This window comes from Pagrus major, chromosome 4 (assembly GCF_040436345.1).
Source record: "Pagrus major chromosome 4, Pma_NU_1.0".
Classification (NCBI taxonomy): Eukaryota; Metazoa; Chordata; class Actinopteri; order Spariformes; family Sparidae; genus Pagrus; species Pagrus major.
In genome coordinates, this window is record NC_133218.1 from 29,647,490 (window position 1) to 29,664,256 (window position 16,767).

At 43.9% G+C, this 16,767-nt stretch overlaps 1 protein-coding gene across 2 annotated transcripts in view; it reads left to right on the forward strand.

Annotated features, from left to right (window-relative positions):
• spata17 (spermatogenesis associated 17) overlaps positions 1-16,043 on the forward strand; it is a 35,373-nt gene extending 19,330 nt beyond the window's left edge. For both annotated transcript variants that reach the window (XM_073465120.1, XM_073465121.1), the window contains exons 8-10: positions 598-746; positions 1,384-1,485; positions 15,899-16,043. In XM_073465120.1, coding sequence (XP_073321221.1) covers positions 598-746; positions 1,384-1,468 — 234 coding nt within the window. In that variant the 3' untranslated portion in view covers positions 1,469-1,485; positions 15,899-16,043. The remainder of the gene's footprint in view (positions 1-597; positions 747-1,383; positions 1,486-15,898) is intronic.
• Positions 16,044-16,767: the final 724 nt, after the last annotated feature.

The following is a 16,767-nucleotide window of genomic DNA, read 5'->3' on the forward strand; positions in this document are numbered from 1 at the left end:
GTCCTGTGATATTGGTTTACAACATTGATGACAAAGTCAGATTTTGCTTGCAGTGAAATTTACTTTTGTTTTATTAAGGTGTTTTTTTCGAAGGCCTCAATGCTGTGATGATGTTGCCTCGGCACATGAAACAAATCCCAAAGAAATTAAAGATAAAACGAAACCAGTAAATGCAGAAAAATGCAAATAAGGGATATTATCTTTGAGAGTAGGGGAAGATAAAGCCTTTTTAAACCACAAGTGTCTCTGAGGTTAATCAGACAAATGTGCAGTGGAGTAAGTGTGTGTTTTCATTCTGTTGCTCCTCTTCCATCTCTCTGTCCCTCACTTTTACTCAGGCATGCTTGGTTTTACTCCTTCCTCTTTTTTCTCTCTCTCTGCCTCTCTCTCGGCCTCTGTGTCACAGGAGGAGAGATGAAGAGGATTGGCCTCTGGTTTTAGCAGTAAGCCATCACTACCTGTGGGAGAGGGATCAGAGAAAGAAAGAGGCGGGGGTCTGAAACAGAAAGATACAGTGATCATTATCTGTGTCTGGTGTGTGTGTGTGTGTGTGTGTGTGTGTGTCTGTGTGTGTGGTGGCGGTTGTGGTTATTCCAGGGTCTGTTCATAGAGCCAGGGGAAGTGTGGGAGCAGCACGTGCATTGTCCTGACCTGACGTTGTGTCTGCAGACCTCTCACACACTCCTGGAGGAGGCCCAGAATCAGTTACGACAACACAAGTCTGCAAGACTCTACAGGGAGACACTGTGAGAATAATACGCAAAACACACCCACACACATAAAGGTTACACATAGGTTTTCCCTAATTATGTCATTTTTTCTGTCATATACACCAAGGAATACATGCTTGTGAACACATACTTGAGTGAACACATGTATATTGTATGCACTCAACACAGTCACAAGCAGATTCATGCAACATTAAGTAGCAAATGGACACATCCTTATTATGAAAACTAATGGGTGTATCCCAGGAGACTATTTGAAGACTGCTTCAGACCGGCGTTTATTATAAACAGTCTCTCCCTGCTTTATTTCAAGGCTTGTATTAGTTTTAATTAGGAATCGTGCATGTGTATGTGTACGTGTCTTTGCTAAAACACTTGACTATAACCTCATTACCACTCACGGGCTAATCTACTTAGTTGTGTGAGTGTGTTTGAAGTACTGTTATTAACCCTCTGTTTGATCTGTCTCACACAATAATTTCCCTGACTACAGTAGAAGACCACCCAATTTTCTTTCCTTTTCCTTCTCCAGTCTTTTGTCTCACTGCAATCAAATGACCAACATTTATTTTTTTAACAACTTGCAAATGTGTGTTAGACTAACCTGAGCTCAACTACAAGCTTTATGACACATAACCTATTGTTGTTGTTTCAGAGGAACAGGAAGTATGCTCCAACATCTGAGCCACAGCAGCAATTCTTTTGCTCCGCCAGCCTTCGCCAAGAGCTTCAGACAGTAGATTACCTCCAAGAGGAGGTAGGTCGAAAACTAGCAACACAAATTTTATCATCATTGTCATTATTTTACATTTATGCACTATGCACCAAAGTCATTGTTGGATACCACACATCCACCCAGCCATCGGGCTAGCCATGCTTCCTTTTCTGGCCTCCACACTCACAGAATCCATTAAGGAGAAAAACCCACACTTAAATCACATTCACATACAAACCTTGTGTGTTACACAGGATAATGAAGATGTTGTAAACCTCGATCAGATGTGTTGTTCACCAAAGACTTACAAGACCATGTATTTATTTGTTTTTTTATTGACATTTTGACAGACATTTAGAATCATCATGCAGTTTAGTTTTCTACCAATATTATACTGTCTGCTTTTTTCCCCTTTCGTTAACCAAACAGAATAACAGGAAACACCTACATTAAAATAGACAACAGTCTGGTGATAACCTCACACAACCAGCCACCATTCAGGTCCTTGACTAATATATCAACCACATCGATTTGTACAAGTACTGAACATAGATGATGAACAACGACTTCCAAACAATCAAAATACAGTACATGAGAAGTTAGGATACAGTTCAAAGAGAACCCACACTGTCTTGGGGAAAGGGAAAGAACATCTAGTCTCTGCTATAGGTTTAAAGTAATCCTATAATAATTGTATAGTGATCATACAGTTCTTTTATAAACCCGTGGTCAACCTATATGATCAAAGTCAGTCAATGTCAAACTAATGTTTAACTCAGGTCTAGAGCTTGGACTTGAACGCAGGTCAGACGATTCTTTTCAACCTCTACAGACTGATGGCAGGCACAGGTTTATCCAAGGGTGGCCTGGGTTTCGGCATGAGAGGTATTATTCTCCTCTAAAAGAAAAGAGGAAAAACAGAGAAGCGGTGCAGCCTAACCCTTTCAACTTGAGTTGCGCAAATTTGTCAAAAGTGACAGCAATTTAATAAATCGCCGCTCTCCATCACACGCATATGCACACCCACCCACACACATGCACACAATTCCCAGTTATGCCCTCCACTGCCCCCTCTCCATGTATACGTAAATGAGGTGCATGCATGGGTGTGTGAGTGTGTGTGAATGTGAGTCTGTTAGAGAGAGAATGTGTGTGCGTGGGCCCTGCGGTCTGGTCCAGGCATTAGGTAATTGACTGTGTCTTTGCTCAAGGCCTTTCATGGATCACCGTCCTTTATTAGCTCACTTCCCAGCACACACACACACGCGCACACACACACACACACACACACACACACACACACACACACACACACACACACACACACACACACACACAAAGTTCCCAGCAGCTCCACCCCAACCTCTTACCCCCCACCACCAGCACCCAGACCCAATTGCCTGGAAACGAGAAGTGAAACAAGAGAGAGAGAGGAGCAAGGGAAGGAGAGAGCAGCGACAGGGGAATGAACTAACACGGCCTCAGGAAGTGGAGATAAATAAGTATGGGGAGTGAGTGGGCGGGTGAATGGGGTCTCCTGCAGCTGACAGCAGGGGCTGGGGGAGCGGGATCAGATTTGCTTGGCGCATCAACGTATGCTTTATTCGTAGAATACTGTGTTGATGGAAAGCTTGTAGGGTCTTTGAGCATTTGTGGCAAATGAAGGTTTTCACTGACGCTGCTAAATATAACAATTAGGGATAATTTAGCTCACCACTCAAATTAGAAACCCTACACACAGACAGACAGATGTTTGCTAAAGCCGACGCAGGCCATAAGTCAAGGCATGAGCCATCACTGAATCCAATTTGCAACAAATAACAAAAAACTGGTTTGTGGCTAGACAGCACGATGATGTATTCAGGGTTTCACAGAATGATCGAGCAGTCGACTATCAAAACCGCTGGTCCACATAGCTGTAGAACAACCGTTCATCTGAGATTTTAGCAATAAGTGACATCATAATGCAGAAGGTTGACATAACTTTAGTTGTTGTTGAACATATTTGTTGAAACGGTCATTTTTTATGTCATGACATGAAGGTATTTAGAGAGGGAAAGACTACATCTATCCCTGCAAGAAAGCAGTTGCATCGTTACTGCAGAAAAAAAGTGTCTTCAGCTCAGACCGGCTTGCTGCAATCCATCACAAGTTGGAGGTCGATGGACATCAGCAGCAAACTGATGTTGGTATGGCAAGTCTGTGAACAAAGCCAGGCTTTGTGGATTTTGCCCAATGTTCAGACTTGGAATTCTGACTTGGATGACTGTTCCATTGGATGCGATGGATTGCAGCATTAATCCAGTCAGATCGTGGCTCATTTGCAAAAAACCCAAAGAGCAAATCGAGAACTGTTGTATTTCACCTATCCCTAGGTTGGTCCCACCTACATCAGTTAATCCTTTCCTGGTTGAGAAAAAATATGATAAATGCCCTGTGAGTAACTGACTGTTCGTCTACGTTATGGGATTAGTCACTGACTAAAATACAGCTGCAGTGATGTCATCATGTCACCCCTCCATGCTCATGGGTTGCGTGTGCTTGTTGGTAGTCTCTGAGATACAAATAATATTGCTTGAAACCAAGTGTAAACCTCAAAAATGCAGTCATTGGTAAACTGTTTACGAGGGTAACAAATCAAATGAGCAGCAGGGTCATTTTCTCATAAACTTACACACAATCAGACTTCATTTTGAAACCAGTATAGTCGGCCCCTGCTGGTCATTTAAAAGAATGCAGGTCTAAGGCACTCAGACCAGAAAGCTCAGTCCATATTTTATACAGTCAGTGCTCAAAATATTCCTCTACCTCAACACTAGTGGTCTAAAAGTATAACCCTGCATCAATAAGTTATGTGAGTATATAAATGTTTGTCTGTGTGTGTGTTTGCAGTCTGCACATATATAGATATTCCCTATCATCTAACTGTCTCTCTGATGGAAGCTGCAAAATGAAAGCTTTCAAATTGCCGAAACAATATCGAACACATACACGCTAGCACATGCACACATGCATGCGTGCATAGAGACACACTCACACCATCCAGACGGTCGTTTGTTTTGGCCAAACTTGACCTCCCTTTTCACCTCCCTCTGACCTCCCTTTGACCTCCCTCTGTGATAACATTGCTGCTGTGTAGGATGTTGTTGAAGAAGATGATGAAGATAGCGGCGCCTGCTCTCAGCCCAGTCGTGTCATACCGCTGTCACTCAGAGCTCATCAGATCTCAGATTTTCCCCCCTTTCGTCTCTCTGTCTGATGCGCCATCTTTCTGCATCCCTCTCTACCTCTGTTTACTCTCTCTCTCTTCTCTCGCTCTGTGGTAATTAGTGCATTAGTCCTATCGTTGGCATCACCCCCAGCTACAGCAGCAGCCAGCAGAGCTTCTTGTCACAGCTCAGAGGGCCAATGGAGTGGACAGCTCAACCCTGGTACTCATCATCTTCATACCGTGCCCAGCCAGCCTCCCCCCAGCCACATTATCTAGCTATGTTATCCAGCCATGCTCCTAATTATTTTCCAACCCCAGCCACAGCCCTCTCACCCAGCCTCTGCCACATTACCTAGCCCTGCTTGTAATCATCACTCTAAGCCTTGCTTCAGCCCTCTACACAGCCTGAAGCCTCATCATTAACATAGCCCAGTTTTTTTTCTACTTCCCAAACACTGCTCTCTGGCTTGACCATCACAGCTCTTGGCAGAACAGCACACAGCATCCCCAGTCCAAACCAAACTCTAGAAATAGCCCCTGACTCCTGGAACTTTATTTACCTTCTACATCTGTGTCACAGTGAGAAAATCTATCAATGTAAATGTAGCCCTGCCTGTCAGGACACACATACATCCTCGCATAATCACATAGATGCTAGTGCCCACCTCTTCAGGAACTCAATGACCACGGCTTCGGCCAAGGGCTTTAATGGTTGCCCTTTCTCCAGCTCCTGTGTGCCCTTGCCATGACTTCCCAGGTTCCTCACGAAAGATCAGCTTCATAGACCTCAGTTTTTCTACTGCAGCTCAGTCCACTTCTCCCATCTCTCTCGAAAGGCTAGGTTTTTGTGAGCGTTCAGTGCTCAAACCTCTTAAAGTTTGAAATTTAAATGCAGCCGGCTCTGTAATGTTCATTGTGAGATAACATTCTCAAAGGTTTTTTAGCTTCTGCACCAGCAACAACTAATTTCATGCAGATATGGGAAAGCCCTCTCTGTCCATGCTAATTTTGTGGTTGTGTTATTAGCCATGTCACCAGCGGTACTGCCTGTAACCATGGAGGATAGCTAATTAGGAGGCTACGTGCTAATCAAGTACACTACACTGAGTGGTCACGTCTGTGTCTGTCTGCGCTCCGAGCCTTTCCTTCCCCTCGCATTAGACTGACGCCCGTCACAACTTTCAAAAGCTAGCGTCTGATCAGAACCAACACACACTGGTACACACCGGAACACACGTTTGCACAGGCATCCCTGCTTTCCTGAACACATGCACATAGACATATACAATCACGTGTATGCACATGAATACATGCATATACACAGACCCTTGCCAATAGCCCAACAGCACGTACACCTTAATGTCGCCCCAATGTTGTCCTCGTTACCGACTCAACATCACACACTCAAACACACCTCCACGCACTATAGTGTCCTCCCAGCTGCTGTGGTGTAGCTTTATTATTGTCATTTTTGTATTGTGGGTGCAAAGCTTCAGGCAACGGGGACAGAAAAAGTGTGTCTACACACATACACACACATTCGGGCTCTCTCTTAATGGCTTCAGCCGTAATGTATCACCATGATGCACACAACTGATGTATGAGGGATATTTTTAATGGGAACAGTATCCATCAGCAATTAATACCTAAACTGAAATAGGCCACAAGTAGAGACAATGGAATTAGGTGGGGCTGGGGTAGCCAATGCCTGAACTCATATGTGTCGACCTTTTATGTGCATCTGTCCGTGTATGTATTTCCGATGTTATCGTGTCCATCCATCTCTCCAGCTCTGCTGCATTAGTGTCCAGGTTACTGCGGTGAGAAAGAAAGAACGCTAATTCTCCATAACCATTTTACGGCGTGTGTAAAACTCTGCAGCCCCTTCATTTGCACAGCCATAAAACATTCCCTCTGCCACACTCCTTCCTACTCAGGACCTCAGATTTATCAATTAACCCAACACTTCGCTTCCATTACGGTGGCATTTTGCACCGCGAGGCCTGCATACAGAGTAACGATGAGGGCCGAGTGCACACAGCATGATATTAAATGGACAGTCTCAATTAAATGATTAGCAATCATATTTTGGTGTGACTTAAGAGAATGAATGACATTAGACTTTATTATTTATGTTCAGAGCTGTTGGACCCGACTTGACCGGATTAACTCGGGTCACTTAAGGCCAATTTTTTTTTAACTTAATTGTATGAATTTGTGTCAAGCTGCTGTTTAAAACTAATAAATAACATGGTGTTGGCAATTTATCATTGAAAATATTCACAACTTCTGCCTTGAGAAAGATTCAGTGGCAGGTTTAGATTTTTTTCTTTAGGCCTGAACGTAACCTTCAGGCCTCCAGTAAATCAAGGCCTTTCACAGCAAGTCTGATGCAAATTTATAGTCTGCAAGGCAAAAATAAAAACAAAGGAAGAAGTATTTTTATATTATGTTATTTTCAAGTAATCTTTTAGTGTTTACTCCACAGAGCATTGGTGTTGCTGTTAACATTAGTAGAATTTAGCAAAGTGGCAGTGCTACACAGCTAAAATCTCTCATGTAGAGACAATCTTTATAACATCAGTTAAGCAAGACTCAATTACAACATTTCAGGAGGAAATTAGGCAGTTTAGATGGATCATTATAAAGATCGAGAAGGACAATATAGTGCTTTAGTAGTGATGCATTTTCATTTGCAACTACTGGTGTCAGTCATAATGCATCTAGCCAAGTGCACAAGTTCTCAAACATTCCAAATAGAAATTAATTGTATCCTTGTACAGTGTGTATATGGTCTATAGAGAAAAGGAGTTATTTTAGGACAGCACACCCAAAACAGGAAGTAAAAGATACCTGCTGTATAAAATGCACTGTCATCATGGTTATTCTGAGGCAAAAGCAAGATTGCTCTCAGGTTTACTTAGAGTTTCCTCTCCATGTATACATGGATGTAAGAGAAAGCAGGCAGACAAGCAGGATAAGGATGTCTGTGCTTTTAATGGACCGCCTGTCCCTGTGCAGATATGCTCCACTGAACCATGCTGTACGTAGTGTGGTATAATAACTGCCTATCTCTATCTCTATCTCCTGCCATCACTCTCTCTTTCCCTTGCTGTCTTGTTTATTTGCACACTTGTTCTCTCTTTCTCCATCCTCTTCATCTGCAGTACCTGGCCGCAACTTTTTTTCCGCTCCCTCCCCCCCACCGCCTTTTTCACAACCTATGTGTTGTGTGTGCACGTGTGTGTGCGCACGTGCGGGTGCTATCAAATAGCTGAATGCACAACACACACACACACACACACACACACACGCAGACATACTTGAAGAACATGACAGCCCTCTCATACAGCAGTGTGTTGGTGATAGAAGTCAACCCCGGCTGTGAAATGTAAATGGGTTGTGATGAAGCTACGGTGTGGACGGACATTGAGGATGCAGCAGACAGCAGACATAGACTTACATGTGTGTTTTCCGTCAAAAAACGAAAGAATACATTTTCTAATAGCAGGTAGAAGATATGTTTTGATTCACTAATGTTTCTTGCTTCCTTTTTTTTATATTTTCCATGTTCTGTTTCTCCTGAGGAATTCTATTGTCCATTGTTTTGTTCCACACTCATTTTATAATTGTTAATAACATTCCCTATCTATCTATCTATCTATCTATCTATCTATCTATCTATCTATCTATCTATCTATCTATCTATCTATCTATCTATCTATCTATCTATCTATCTATCTATCTATCTATCTATCTATCTATCTATCTTTCTTTCTTTCTTTCTTTCGGGGTAAGCAGCGGGATTGTTTATGTGAAAGCAACACCTTTACCTATGCTATTACGTGGTTGATATACGTGCGTGTGTGATATATGTGTGTATGTCTTATTGCAGGCTCATATGCTCACTAGCCAGCACAGGGAGCGTGTGCGGGGGGTTGGGGTGGCGGTGGGATCAGGAAAGGGAAGCAATCACAAACACTTAAACCTGCAAATGGCCTTGATGTCCTGTGCTAAGCAGCCTGTGTTGACTGATGAGCCTGTTAACCCTGGCTGAAACAACTCCAGCACAGGGGATTAGACAGCAACGCTGGTCCCGGCTGTTCCTGGCCCATTTTGCATGGGAATTGTGCATATTTAATCTAAGGTGTGCCGAGGTGCAAAGACAAGCCCCCCTCTTCTCCGTTTCTCATTATAGATGTGTAATAGCACCCCGAGGCTGGGGGGCTTAATTCACCAGCCCCAGCCCCAGTCTTAATCTTACCCTCAGTCTCAGCCCCCGCCTTTCCCCAGCGCCTACTCTCAACCCAAATCAGTGCTAGTCCCAGCCCTCTTCCCAAGCAGTGTCTGTCCCGCACTTTCCTGCATTGTATGTTAACCTAAGCCCTGCAAGTCTGTTGGTGGGTAAACCACAGGCCAGAATTCAGTCCCCAACTCACCTATGGTGCTGTGGAAAGAACAAGGGAGCGTTTCTTAGCTGATAAGACCTTTGTAAAACTCAAGAGACACCTCGAGACTCAGTGATATCAGTAAAGATGTTTCTTTTAATTTTAAAGTTATGTTGATCATAAGACTACATTTCTTAGTGGTGGTGGTTCATGTATGAGACCATTCCCTTTTTATTGCTACAATTCATGTTTTGTCACCGTGTACAGACTAGAGTTGGGTGCTGTCCACCAAACTGACATATGTCCACCCATCCAGCTGAGAAACCTGTCTCCTGTCACCATCGACACGCATCCCTGTGCTGGGTTTAAGAGTGTATTCATCGTCTTCTAGCTGTGTTCACCCTCAGTAGCTTGACACAAAGTCTGTCGGCTAGCTATCCTAAGAAAGCTAAGAAAACACAAATAGCAATGGCACGGTTTAGAAAAATGCACGAACAGCGACCCGGAGAAAATAAACGCATCGGCCACTAATGTAACCGATTGTTTTGGGTTGGCCTAACTGGGCGGACACACTACTTTTTTGTGCGGTCTGGTGGGGGCCCTTTTAAATCATGATGTTATGATGGTACAGGGCTCAGTAGTCGACTGTCAGCCATCGCCGATAGCATCGTCCAGTATTAAAACCCTAATACAGACACATGTCAGAATGCAGTCACTCATTCCAGCAGGTGTGTCCTCGTATGGCCTTGCTGCTGCTTTTTAGTTCAAATGCTTTCTGTATTTGTTTCTTCATGTTGCATTAGTTGCAAATTCTGCATCCGTTCCCTGATTAATGCAATTGAGTGTCAATGACAAGAGCTCTCTGAAGCATCTATCCATCTAATTCCATCTATCACTCCATCTCTCTCTCTCTCTACTCTCACCCCCCTCTAATCCAGCCGACACTTCTCTCTGCAGGACAGAACAATTAATGTGTCTCCTCGTTTACTCGCTCTCTCTTACCCTTATCTCTTTTTCCCCCCTCTTCCTTTTCTTCATATTCCTCTTCATACGATGTTGCTCTTCTCATGCATCTCTCATGCATCATATTACTACCTTTTGAGAGAAAAGTATGTGTGGAGAGAGTGTACGTGTGTGTGCATGTGCATAGTTTCAAGAGGGACCCCATGCCGTGTGTGTAATTTCTTGTTTGTACATGGTTCCAACCATCTCCGGCCACTGCGGAGGCGAGAAGAGATATTTAGAGAGACAGAGAGGTTGAACAAGACAAAAAAAGATTGAGAGAAAAAGGAAAGAGAGGGGGGGGGAGAGAGGGGAAAAACAGGATGATAACAAAAGCAGCTCGGATTTCACAGACGCATATTTCATCAATCATGTGAATAAGTCGTGGTGATTATGCATGGCGGTGGCAGGCCGAGGGGGGGCTGATTACCATACACCATAAAGGCTGCTTTCTTATCTCACACACACTGATTAGTTTCTGTCTGCAGATAGCCTCTCACTCTTTGCTCTTGTTCACACACACACACACACCCACAGACACTCATGGGGTGCGTCTACCTCTGCCGTACACATGCATGCATGCGTGCATGTACAAACACAGGCTCATACACAACACAACGCTGCTAAAATTCCAGGTAAATTGCGACTGTGGGCCAGCCCCAAGAGCCGGATGAGAAATGTTCACAGAGCCTCTCATTGCTAACTGGTTTTACTTAATCAGGAGATAATCTTCCAAAGAATAATGGTAAAACCATGGCAAATTCACTGAAGACTTCCAAGAAAAACTGTATATCAGGTGGATTTGAGTCTAGATGATCTAGATGATAAAATGTTTGCTAAGGTTTGTGCATTTTCTTCTCACGCCTGGGCCACACTACTTGTGTGACCAGCACGTGACTACTGTGCCGCTGAACTGCTGCGCCTCACACACCGTCTGTGTATGGTGCCGCAACTGGCAGCCCTATGCTCTTTCTGCATGAAGTTTGCTTTTGTGAAATGGTCCATAAAGCTTGCGACGTCATCTGTTGATGATGTTTTTAGTTTGTGAATCCACGTGCGTGTGTTATTATGGAATAATGTGGTCCTGGAAACACCTTTTGTAGGGAGAACTAACACAGAAGTGATTTTGAGTGTTTATTGGTCTCTCTCTGTCTCACAGTCGCAAAACTTGTGTGGAGTCAAGATAAAACTGACGGCCGAGTTTGAAGATGGGTGTGCCCAGCCCATGAATACCGAGTACTTTTGTAATAATTCAGTAATGACAACTGAGTACTCATGGCGTGGAACATGTTGACAGGCATTGCGGCTTGTGTGATCCCCTCGCAAGATGAACTCTAGTTTTCCTTTCCGTTCTAGTTTCCCTTCAGAGAAAAATACTGCCTTCACCTGTTGTGTATATTTTTAGTAATCTCTGTGACATATTCTACAGATACACCATCGAAATTACAGTGAAACGCTCGTATGATGTTAATATGACTGTCCACAGATGATTTTATGGTATATTTTTGTCGAGAACCGTATGTGATGGCAAAAAAAAAAAAAAAAAAAAAGGCGAGACTAAAATCTCTAAACAACACACAAAAGATCAATCAAAGTTGGGCAGATGATAAAGCTGCTTGAAAACTAGTTTGAGCCAATTTATTCTTCTATTTGTAGGAAATAGAGTATTAATCTACTATAAAACAACCACTCTTTGTGAGTTTGTTTGTCAAAATGAGAAGCATTGTTTTTACATCAGGCCTTTTACACTTTTGCAGCAGAAGTTTATTAAACATGCAGTCTACTTTTGCTTTAGAGTGATCACTAGTAAACTGGAACCAAATTATTTTACTGTCATTTCTCAGGCTGATATCTTACGCTCCTGTCATAGTCCTGTTATGGTACTGTAGGTCATTTTCCTGGAATTGTGGCTTTTACATGATGCAGAACGAGAGAGAGAAAGCGAGGCAGGAGGAGGATGAGGAGGTGAGGCTGGGGCAAAATTAGCTACGTGTGAAAGGCCTCGCTTTGTGTCTCAACCAGGGAATTAGAAATTACTCCTTTCTCTTGCACTCCCCTCTCTCTCTCTCGCTCTGATATATAATGTAAACTCATTTGGTAACCAGGCTAGAGCGGCGTTGCGCTGTCTGAGTGCCTGCATGTGAGAAGTGCGCCTGGGACGCATTAGGGCCTCCTGACAGGGGCCTGGGTGAAATAAGTGAAATTAATGGAGCTCCTTTCATGTCGGACAAGGCCGCGGCACCCCTTTCACGCCGCGTACAGTCACAGAAAAGTCAATACTTTTTTATTACTCCTCGCTTGCCCTACATTCCCCGCTACAAGTGCTCTGCTCACTAATTGGTTTCAGTTTGCAGAGAGAGGGAGAAACAGGAAAGAAAAAGAGGGAGAGGACTCCATCCCAAAGAACACTGAAGCAAATAAATCAATCTCATATTTTTTCTCCCCGCTGTCTTTTTTCATTGAGTAACATCATGGCAGAGCGAGGGAGAGATGAGAGAGAGAAATAGAGGAGAGAGGGTAAATGGTTGGTTAGAGCACGCCTGGTCCCCAGGGAGCATAATGATATCTGGGAGCCTGTTAATGGAGACGAGTGGTTAAAGTGGTCTGGGGCCCTGGCCAGGTCACCCCTGGGGGTTTTTAACCAGCAACCTCACCTCCGGTGGTTGCTTGCGCTGTGGGCTCGGAGACACATTGGAGCATCCCACCAAAATACAATTTCAGGCTTTGATAGATTTGCAGATAATGACATTCAACTCAAATATATGTGTGTGTGTGTGTGTGTGTGTGTGTGTGTGTGAGAGAGATGAAGTCTTCAAATGCATCCACGGCCTGTTTAGCGACTGTTTTGCAGTCGATATTCAAAACCAGTGCTCTTTGTGAGAGCAACACATACTTTGGAACGCAGTACAAAGTTATATAAGAGAATACTTTTATGATTTTAAATTCAGGACGAAATTATGGCTAAAATCAACCCAATGGTGTACTCATCATGCATAAATACCAAGTCTTGTGTGTGTGTGTGTGTCTTAATCTCATGAAATCTTGTTGTGATTGCTGATTTTGTGATGTTGTTGTTGTTGTTGTATAGTGAAAATGTTTTGTCTCGTGACTGTTTTCATAATTTTCTTAACAGACATGTTACCTCCGTCTCTTGCTCAGGGCAGATGTAAGTTAGCTTATAGCTAAGTCTGGTACAGCTAAGAAGCCCTGTCAAAAAACATAAATGAAATAAAATGACAAAGGTACGTAAACACCTTGTGAGGGGTTTGAAATGTGACTGGAAATCTGTTTGAAAGTGTGTGTGTGTGTGTGTGTGTGTGTGTGTGCCTGCATTTTTGTGTACGTCTGCAAGTGTGTGTGTGTGTGTGTGTGTGTGTGTGCGTACATGTGCATACTGTATGTATGTGTCCTGTCTGCCAGTATGCTGTTCACTGTTGTGTTAAGCCTAAGTGGCAGTGGGGTTAGCCTCTTACAGAAACAGCACAGCCACAAATTGATGTGACACTTTGAACCCCCTCTCCCCTTCTCTCCCCGCCAGCCCACCACCTCCCTAAAACACACCCAAACACACACACACACCAATCAGCCTCCAGGTAAAAGGAGGTTCCACCAGTCTCGTTTTCTTTCTGCGTCCCAGCTTTCACAGCTCTAGAGTGCGGGCTAGGGTAGGTTTCGGGGGTTACAGCATGTGTGTATGTGTGTGCGTGCGAGTGTGTGCATATGTGTGTGAAGGAGCTGTCACACAGGGCTGGCATCACCATCCAGTTTGCCATCTCTTCCTCAGCCTGACAAGTCCCTGCTCCCTACCCCATGGCTAGCGCACACACACACACACACACACACAGTCTCTGTCTCTCTCTCACTCATCTCTCATACACATATGATATGTTAACACACCAATCACAAGCTCACATGGACTGTATGAATGCATACAATGAATAAATGTATAAGCACACACACACACACAGGCGCACACGCGTATCCAGATGCACAAGCAACTGCATGCTGCGTATTACACAATGAATGCGTTTGACAAAACACGCAGCACACTCTGGACGCTGTGACGGTAACACATCACATCACATCATTGTTTCTGGAAAAATGGAGCTGAATTTAAAACTGGAAATCACTTCAACTTTTGTGTGCAGGAGTTTCTATTTGTGTGGCATCACCGTTTGTGTGTGTGTGTGTGTGAGAGAGATCTTCTCGGCAGTTGCTGGCGTCAGATTGCGGAGGGGTTCTGTTTGTTACAAGGACAGGCTTGTCCCCGCCTCCAGGCGTCGGCATTACGATGATTGTCATGGCGATGGAGTGTGAGTGACAGGCGGGATCACATGTGGTAGCCGGGGAGCAGGAAGCCCGAACCGCCCCAGTCCCTGACATTAGTTTGTCCTTCATCAAAACTTTACACTCGTTTAGAACTACTCACTCCCTCTGTTGCAAAATCTCTCCCGTTTACTTCCCTTTTTTTCACCATCTGTCTCTATCATGTCCTGATCTCTCTTTCTCTCTTTTATTTCTATTTCTCCGTCTCTTTGCCTCTCATTTACATTTTGTTTAATACTCTTATATCTCCACCTCTTTCTCTCTCTGTCTCTCTCATTTACTTCATAGTTTTTCTCACTGTCGTCTTACTGTGCCAAGCTTTGGATATGTTTTGATTATTTTTGGGATGTCACGCTGCTTTCTAGGTAATGTGTGATTGGGTAAAAGAATAAATTGTAGAACAGGTTGCATTATCTCATACCTACACACACACACACACACACGCATGCTAACATGCACAATGCAGTCTCCGAGCGACCAGGTTGCTGGCTGTTGTTTGCTGGCTCAAAAATGTGTTTGCGTGTCTGTGTGTGTCCGTTTGCGTCGGCAGTGTTTTTCTTCAGGGCGTATGTGTTGATGCAAACTAATGCCTGTTTGTGTGTGTATAAGAATGCACGTGTATGTGTGTGTTTTGGTGAGAGAGCGCAAGCTTTTTGTGCATCGCAGCAGAAAAGGAGGTCAGGGTTTGAACGGAGACTCGGGCATTCATCATTAGCCTGCTGCCGCTGCCGGTAATGTTGCCCGTTACAACCGTGATTAAGAGCCCCGCTTAGTTCCAGCAGCCGGTGCAGACGCATAGACACACACAAACACACGCACACACACGCATGTGTGGTACCGAGTACGTCTCTGGTACTCTGTAGTTTGACAGGAAACTCTCTCTTTTACACCATCACCCAGTTCAGCGTGCGTTCATGCGAGTGTGTGTTTGTTGTTCGGGGGCTGTGCTGTACATGGTTTCTAACTGTGCGGAGGCTTCAGGGCCTGATGAGAAACCTGTCACAGTCACTCATGAAAAGAGCAATTCACTGCTCCACACACACTCACACACACACACACAGCAGGAAGTTACACAGAGTCTCGGTGAGTGTATTTGTGAATCATGTCGGTTGGATGTAAACCTTCATCCACATTTATGAAAGCTTAAAAACTGTCATGGCAACCTCTGTTCTTCAGCCATCTTTGTGGGATGATGTTATTTTTGTTCAAAAGTATGTGAAGACAGTAATCAAATGCCATCGTAGCACACCATATACTGACAACTCTAATTCAAATTGAGCTGTTAATTAACTGGAATTAATCAGCATGTACCCAGATGCAGATCCAGCAGGTAAGGTGCACAGCCTCAATTAAAAGAAATGCTGTAAATAAAAACCACGGTGACCTGTGATTCATTAGCTCAAGAGGATTCTTGGGAAACATTTGAGTAAAATGTTTTTTTTGTCCCTTCTTTCCCCCCCATTTTTTAAACATTTCCCTCCATCCCTCTTCCTCGTTTCCTCTCTGCCTTGCCTCTCCTCCCCTCCAGCCGTTCAAGACAACGTTAACCACCTACAACACCTTTGACAAGTTTCCTTGTCTGTACTCCAAGGCAGGCCTCATTGTGCATCACACCTCCTCTTGGTCTGGGAAGATAAAGGGAAATACAAATAAAGAAAAGACTGATGATTGTACTTTTGTTATATTGTATTTATTTCAGTGCCTGATGTGTTCATCTGAGATGTATCTTCCTTGAGTCTTTCAGCTCAGTATTCTCAGGCATGTTGGGGTTCACCTCAGGTAGCCTGACACACTTCTAACACATTTATCTGCTGCCTAATATGTCAGCTGTGTAGTCCAGAATGTGTGTGAATCAGAGTCACCGAGTGGGAATGTGCAACACTAGCAGGTCTAATCTGGTGACCCGTTCTAAGAGACAGTATGTGTGCCTGTAGGCAGTGACAGTGTCAGCAATGGAAAAGATACATACTGTATTAGGGTTGGGCCGATGGCTGACAGCCATCTGACAACATCGAGATTTAAAAGGCCCCCCACCAGATGGCATAAAAAAGTAGTGTGTCCCCTTAGAGTTGCTGTTAGGCATGAGTTGTTTGCATTTGTGATATGGGAGAGAAATTGAAAAGAAGTTTGTTCCCGCTCAGTGAACGTCTCCATGTCCGGTTTATTATTTTCATGTTAATTCTGCAAACACAATACACTCAGTTGCATCGATGGCAGCAGTGTTTGTTTTCTGCGTTAATGTCTGTGTCACGTTACGGTTGCGACACGCTGGCCAGAGCTGATTGCTGCCATTCTGGACAATTCTTGTGGCTCCACCAGCTGTGCCAGGGCGCGTTTCAGCAGCGTCCCAGAAGCAGCTTTCTGCTGTGCTGCGTGGAGAATACGCACTGGGTCTAT